At 23.6% G+C, this 8,015-nt stretch overlaps 3 protein-coding genes across 3 annotated transcripts, besides 1 other annotated feature; 2 read left to right on the forward strand and 1 right to left on the reverse strand.

Annotated features, from left to right (window-relative positions):
• Positions 1-220: 220 nt before the first annotated feature.
• Positions 221-706, forward strand: EHI_199150 (uncharacterized protein; the record flags this gene model as incomplete). Its single annotated transcript, XM_648206.2, has 1 exon — positions 221-706. The coding sequence occupies one exon, from the start codon at positions 221-223 to the stop codon at positions 704-706; it is 486 nt and encodes a 161-aa protein (XP_653298.2).
• A 599-nt stretch (positions 707-1,305) lies between these two features.
• Positions 1,306-2,167, reverse strand: EHI_199160 (uncharacterized protein; the record flags this gene model as incomplete). Its single annotated transcript, XM_648221.1, has 2 exons — positions 1,306-1,839; positions 1,895-2,167. The coding sequence occupies 2 exons, from the start codon at positions 2,165-2,167 to the stop codon at positions 1,306-1,308; spliced, it is 807 nt and encodes a 268-aa protein (XP_653313.1).
• A 91-nt stretch (positions 2,168-2,258) lies between these two features.
• Positions 2,259-3,161, forward strand: EHI_199170 (uncharacterized protein; the record flags this gene model as incomplete). Its single annotated transcript, XM_648207.2, has 1 exon — positions 2,259-3,161. The coding sequence occupies one exon, from the start codon at positions 2,259-2,261 to the stop codon at positions 3,159-3,161; it is 903 nt and encodes a 300-aa protein (XP_653299.2).
• A 444-nt stretch (positions 3,162-3,605) lies between these two features.
• Positions 3,606-3,951: a repeat region.
• Positions 3,952-8,015: the final 4,064 nt, after the last annotated feature.

Here is an 8,015-nt window from a genome sequence, read left to right on the forward strand (position 1 = left end):
TCCATTCAATCAAACAAACACAAGTCCATTCAATCAAACAAACACAAATCCATTCAATCAAACAAACACAAATCCATTCAATCAAATAAGTAGTATAGGAAATAAAGGAAAAGAAGAGAATAAAGATGGAAATAGAAAAGAAGTGAATGGGAGGATGATTGTTGGAAGTTTTAGTAGAGAAGACTTAGAAACGATCAAAAGATTTATAGAGAAGAAAAGCATGGAAGGGTATTATCGAGAGAAGATAGAGTTAAGAAGTACGGATGAAGTAGAAAAAGAGATAGAAGAAGTGATTAAAGAAACACGGAATGTAGAAGGGGAATGGGTTAATACGAAAAGAAAGATTGAAGAGTTACAAGAAGAAGGGGAAAAGACACGAGAAATGATTGAACATCAAGTAGGAAGGGAAGAATTATATAGTCAACCAATTCTTGTTGAGAAATATCGAAGAAGTAAGAAAGAAGTAGAAAAGATGATAGAAGGGATAGACAAAACATATGGAAGTTGTGCACAAAAGGAAATTAATAATGAATTAGAAAGTTTGTTAATACAAGAAAAGAAGAAAGACAGAAATAACAAAATAGTGATTAAGAGTGTATTTGAACGAAATGCAAGTGATATTGAATATTTAAGTGGAGAAATCGAAGAAATGAAAAGAAGAATGAAAGTGATGAAAGCACGAATTGAAGGGAATTTAGATAAATGACAAAGAAATAATTAAATTAATATATAAAATACTAAAAATTCACATTAATTCTATAAAAATGAAAGAATAATAAAAAATGAAAGATGAAGAATAAAATAACACTCTTTTTTTTTTGAAAAACAAACATAAAATACAAGAATAACAATAATAAAAACATAATTCAAGACATTTCAATCATTCAAATAAACATAAACATTATCTTCAATATTTTTATTTATAAGGGGTTGATTTTTCAATAATAACCGATAACAAGTAAAAATGAAGAAATGAAGGAATTAAAGGTATAAAGAATTCATTATTTATCAAATGATTTAATTGAGAAAGATAATAAAGAAAATCTCTTAAATGAATAAAGAAGAATGAAATGAGAAGAGAAAGAAACAAGAAAAATCAAGAATAGAATAATTAAAGTGAGGAAAATAGAAATAGAGAAAAGAATAAGAATAAGAATAAGAATAAGGAAAGTATCAAAGATAATCAGAATAAAAAGAAGTGAAAGTCATGAAAAAGAAGATGAAGAATAAATAAAATAAAAAGAGAATAATAATGAAAAAGAAGTAGAAGAAAGTAAATACAAAATAAACAAGAAAGATATAAAATTAAAGAGAAGAAGAAGTTTCATTTAGAGAAGAAGCAATTAAAAGAGATTTAAGTTTAAATCTTCTAATCTTTTTTGCTTTTTGATTTCCACGACTTCCACGACGAACTTTTCTATTTAAATTAGAAAGAAGAGAAGTAGGTTGAGGTTTGTAGAGAGACTTCTTTAAGATTGAAAGTGGATTTGGACCTTTAGGTTTTTTTGACTTAATTAAACTGTTAAGATGGGTTTGCATTCCAGTCATTTGTTTATTTTCTTCATTCATTAAAGCATGAAATTCGTCTTCAGCTTTTTTAGCTAAAATTTTTTCTTCATGAGTTAATTCTTTTGCTTTTGAAAGTGTTACTTTATAAATACGTTTAAGAGAAGGAGAAGGAGAACATAACTTGAGAATTTGTTTGTCATATGTTATAACAGGAAAACGAGTATGACGATATTGTTCAATAAGACTTTGGTCCATAGTTGCAATTACATAATTATAAGGAATTTTTGTTCCTAACTTTCCCTTAAATGGTTCTAAAAGAGAATTAAAGCACTAAGAGATTATTTTATGAGTTATGTTTGTTTGAAAAGAAAAACAAATCCCAAACAAGATTAGTAGTACATGGAGATTGATGTTTACATTCAATATCAATATGTTGTGGATAATCAAAAGTGGATGGAAGATTATTTTTTATACAATTTGTAATACAAACCGTGGATTTGCAGTTGAAGATTTTAAGAAGAAGATTTGGTAGAGATAAACATCGTCTATTTGTCTCTTGAAGGAATTGTTTATCAACTAAGATTCTCAACGGTTCTTTTAGTCCACAATAAACTTTATAAAACCCAAGGAATTTCTTGTAGAGCTTGAAGCGACCCATCAACTATTGATAGTCTAAACCCTAAAAATTCGGAGTTAATTCCAATCCACCGATGCAAGACAATTCCAATCCACTGACCCAAGACGAGCCAATGCAAGAATGGAGTGATGTCGAGCTCTGTCTTGATGATGAAGCACCAGAAGTCGTTGGAAAAGAACAAGTATTGATTCAACCCCTCACAACTACTCAACAACCACTCTCGGAAATCATTGACAAATCAAACACATTACCCAACAATCTTTCTCATCAAACAATTCCACCAAACGAGAAAGTCATAGATAACATAGAAGAAATGGTAATAGAAAATAAAGAAGAAATAACAAATGGAAATAAAGAAATGGTAATAGAAAATAAAGAAGAAATGATAAACAATAAAGAAGAAATGATAAACAATAAAGAAGAAATGATAAATGAAAATAAAGAAGAAATGATAAATGAAAAGAAAGAAGAAATAACAAATGGAAATAAAGAAGAAATGACAAATGAAAAGAAAGAAATAGAAAGAAGGATAGAAGAAGAGGCAAGAAAAGAAAAAGAATGGGGGAAGTGGAGAAATGAAAAGAGAGAAAGAAAGACACTACTTGAAATGTATGGGATTAAAGGATTAAAAGAAGAAAGTATAAAAGTGCTTGTAGCAGGAGAAAGGAGTATTGAAGTATTTCAACAAGTGAGTGATGAAGTAGAGGATTTTAAGAATGAAGGAGAAAATAAAGGAGATGTAAGAGAAGAAGAAAAGCAAGAAGAAGTTTTAGTTGAAGAAGAAAGAGAAGAAATGGGTAAAATGAAAGAAGAAAAAGCAACAGAAGAAGAGAAGAATATAATTGATGAAGAAAAGAAAGAAAAGAGTAAGAAAGATAAAGAAGAAGAAGGAACAAAAGCAAAGAAAATAGGAAAAGGAGGAAAGAATAGTTTAAAAGGATTAAGAAATGAAATGAATAGAAAGAAAAGAATAAGAAAAACAAGTCGTGTGATATGGATAGAAGAAGAGATGTGAATAAGAAAGAAGGAAACATATAAAAGAATTAATTAATTAAACAGTAAATTATTTGTTTTAGAAACTAGCATCTATCTAAATGAATAAGTCTTGTTTTACTTTACTATTTAATACTAAAACATTTAACAAATTGTTGCATTAAAAAGAAAATGATTAAATGAGGCATAAAGATAGAAAGCATTTTGATGTTTAAGTTACAACCACTAATTTAATTTATCTTCTAATACATCAACAAGAATTAAATACTATATCTATTTGTACTTGTCAATAATCTTATCTAACTATTTTGAAATACTACTAAATGAATTAGATGACAATAAACAATGAAAACCAACTCATTTACTTATTTTATTGAATTTAATATAAAATATACTACATAGACAAATGATAGTAATACATTTTATTTTTATGATTATTATTATCAATTAAATCAAACATAACCATTTTGATTTGATTGAAGTAATAATCAACGATATTCATTATGTTTTAATACCAATTCTTTTACCTTCTTTATGTTTTTATGTTCAATTTTTATTTCTTTAATCAATCTCATACTTTTTTGAAGGTATTAGTATATTGACTTAAATTAACACTCCATTTATTTTGACATTTCTTATTTTTCTCTTTCTTGGTTCTATTCTTTATTCTTTATAAACATTTCTTTTCTTCAATCGTTTCCATTGTTATTGTGATATGCAACAATATTTCTATCAAATAATCAACTAGTTTTATCCATTTCTCTAATATCTGTATTTTATCAATGTCTTTTGTGGTATTGTCAATCACTTTTTACAATATTTTATTAATATTTTTAAAAACAAGAGAAAGAAATGGTTGAATAGAACAAAGAAATGTTAAATAAACGTTGTGAGTCTTACTCTTAATTAAAATGTTGTTTTATTTTGTTCTTATATGTAACAAATACAATGGAAGAGTGAATACCACTGAAGAATCAAATGAATAAAGAAGGAGTAGTAACATTTCAAATATGCAATATACAAAAGATGACATACTAAGCATTTTCAACACTAAATATGAAGTACAAAAGTTTGTATCTTTGAAACAAAACAAATGAGATTCATGAATATTGAAATAAAAATGAGAAATGATAGTGTGAAAGAGTAGTTTAAAGAAGAGTAAAGAAAATTCAAGAAACAAACAGATAGAAATAATGAAGAAAGAAATTGAAAGAAACATAAAGAATGTAGTGATGAAGAAAAACTAATTAAAACACTGAATGGAGTAATAGATAAAACTAATCGTATTGAAGAAATGAAAATTAAAAACAAAATATTCAAAATACAAGAAGAAATAGATAAAATCACCGAAGAATTTAAAAAGACGAAAGAAGAAAAGAATATATAATGTAAAGAATAAATATCAAAGAAACAATGAATAGAGAATGAAGATGTGATAATATAATTGAAGAAAATCACCAAATAGAAGAATTGGCAGAAAGAATAATAAGTAATATAATATTTGAATCAAAGAATGAAGATTTTTATAAAAACACAACAATATTTGATCAAAGAATAAAGAATATAATTATTAACAATGAATATTCAATATGAAATATATTTGAGGATATGTTAAATATAGAATAGATTGAAAGTGATGTAAATGACTCAAAACAATTTTATTTTCAATCGATTCAATATAAACAAAATGAAACATGAAAAGAATGAAGAAAGTTTATAATAATGAATCCCAATATGAATTTTATTTATATTAACAATCAGACAATTTTTGTTTTCATTTGGATATAATGATATTTATGTTTATAAAAAAATACAAAACGATGTTCACGATATGATCAATATTCATTTTGAATATGAATGAATAATAAATGCAATTTGTTGAAAAGAATTTTTTAAATAACAAAGAAAGCTAATAAATGAAATGATTCAATCTTGTTTAATTGAAAATGAAATAAAAAAGAATAAAAACAAATCAATGAAGAATATGAACAGCCATTTCATTCATTGGTAGATGAATGAAATGGTGAATTAAAAATGGACATAATTCAATGATTATTTATTTTATTTCATTTAATGAAATTTTCACATCCAATGATAGTGTTTTTAATAAATAAGGAAAGAAATAAGAATTAAATAGAAATAAAATATAATGAAACGAATAAACAAATTATTTGTATTATTTCATTGAATTAATTCATTATGAATCAAATGAATAAGATAATAGAAATTATAATAATAAGAATAAAACAAATAAAGAATGATAAAATACATCAACATATTTATGTTATTATTTCTTATTCTTTATTTTATTTCTTTATTCATTGTTATTCATTGCTTTTTACATTTTCTTAGAAATATTTCATTATTACGAGAATGTTATGAAAGTCATATAGAAAAAAATAATGTATGCCAACAAATAGTTTTGATGTTGTTTTCATGAATATAATTCATTATCAGACAAATAATAGTTATATTCATATTATTCCAATTGTATTATAATAATAAATATCATAGTCAATTTTTACGTAAGCATTCTTATATTAAAAAAAAAAGAAAATGCTATAATCACAAATACCTTAATTCAAGTAGAATGCTTAATCAACATCATTATGAGAATAAACAAGACAAAGGAAAAGTCTCAGAATAAAAGATGTTACAAGAAAAGACAAAAAACATAGTTGAAGAAAAGATAAAGAGAAATATATATGGAAATTAAATAAAAGTAAAATAATTAAAGAAAAAATACCAGAGCATAAAAAATGAGAAGAAGAAAAGGATATATGAAAGATATGAAAAAGAGAAAGAAGAAAATCAGATAAAAATATAGAAAAGAAAACAAATAAATGAGAGACTAGAGAAACAAAGAAATACAAAAAGAAACTGAATGAAGAAGAAATAAAAAGAAGAAGCAACCACCAAAAGTTAAAAGAAAAAATGATGAAGAGTTATTAATGACATAGATTATAAATGTAATAAACATCAAAATGAATATTAGAAAACAAAGAAATAGTAGAAGATAAGAAAAAATAAGAAAAAATAGAATAATGAATCACGACTCAAATCAATTCTATAAATTAAAAGAAATAATAACAAGCAACGCGAATGATAAAAATACACATTAATAAATTAAAGAACTAATAAAAGAGAGTGGAGAAAAAGAAATAAGAATATAGAATATACAACAATAAAGAACAAAATAATATCAAATAACACAATGATGAAATAATACGATAATAATGAATGTATATTTAATTAATTATAACAATAAATTGTGTAGAAGAAGTGATGAAAATGAATAAAAATAGAAAATGAAGGTATTGAATAAAGCGTGTTTTAAAATAATTAATAAAAATGAATGTAATGAATACATCAAATTATACAAAATAAGAACATCTCACTAACATCAATAAAATAATTAAAGAATAAATATAATGAAATATGGCAATAAATTGAAAATGAATAAAGTGAATAATTAATTAATAAAATACAATAGTAATGAAATAATGAATAATAATATAAAAAGAAATGAATACAAACAATAAAATTAATAAAAGAAAACAATATGTATGAATGAACAATTCAATAATTACATTAAATAATAAATGAAATGATGTACTATTTATAATGATAAAATAATAAGAAACGAGGATATAATAATGAATTAAATTAAAACATATTAGAAGATGGCATGTCAAAACACTACAGAGAATTATAGAACAAAGTCAATAGTTTGAATCAACATGTATTATCTGGTTATGTTGAAGTCATTATTCTGAAATATTATATCAATTATTGAAATGATGGGATTGATTTTTAATTATGATGATAGAATATCAATTGTTTTAATAGAAGAGTGGTCATTTGTAAAGATTGTATTATTATTTATCAACATTCAATTATATATGCTAATAATTTCTTTGAATTGAATATATATGACATATTATCAAAGAAAATTGGTATTTGTGTTGATGATGATAAATGAAATTATTCATAATAATATATTGATGAGGATCTATTTTTTAATCATAACAGAAGAAAGTAAAGACTATGAACTTTTAATATAAAGTAAATTCAAATAAAAAGGAAGAATATTTAAGTTGATAAAATTTGAAATGGCTTTAATCCAAATAAAAAATGATGAATAGAAAGTCAAACTTCTCAATAATGAAAAACTAAAGAATAAACGAATAATTGATGAATAAACATTCTTAAAGCACAAAGAGGTGATTATTTTCAGGTGAACAAAGAACAATATAAAATAAGTATATTAACATTTATTTAACTACTTTATTTGTTTAATTAAACGATAGATTTACATAGTTGAATATTGGATTATCATTAAAACAATTAAAAATAATGAAATTCTCAATAAGTGATACTAAATGGATTTACGACATTATTTCATTCAATGCTGAATTTCAATGAATATGAGAAACACTTCATTTACTTTTACTTGTAAAGTAAAAGAAACAAAATATATAAACATTATAAGTTAAAAGATAAAAAAATCAATTTATGTACAGTGAGTATATAAAAATCTTTCTATGTTTGATTAATTAAATTCAAATAATTTCAATACCATTGGTTGAAGTTTATTTTTGTTTTCAAATAAAATACCACCAACAAAGAAATGCTACTAACCTTTACTATTCTTCAATTTATCTAATACAAAAATTGAATTGTTAAAAAAGTTTGTGGTTTCAAAAATAATATAAATTATATGAGTTTTTGATTTTGATTTATTGTTATTTTGTTTAATTGAAGTATTATCTTATTTAATTTCCTTTTGTTAAACCTCAAAACGATTTTTTCATTATTAAAAACATCATTGAAACTGATATAAAATGACAAATTTCCAGAACTTATATCCATCAAA

The sequence above is a fragment of the Entamoeba histolytica genome, genomic scaffold (genome assembly GCF_000208925.1).
Source record: "Entamoeba histolytica HM-1:IMSS scf_1104750519283 genomic scaffold, whole genome shotgun sequence".
In the NCBI taxonomy this organism is placed as follows: Eukaryota; Evosea; order Mastigamoebida; family Endamoebidae; genus Entamoeba; species Entamoeba histolytica.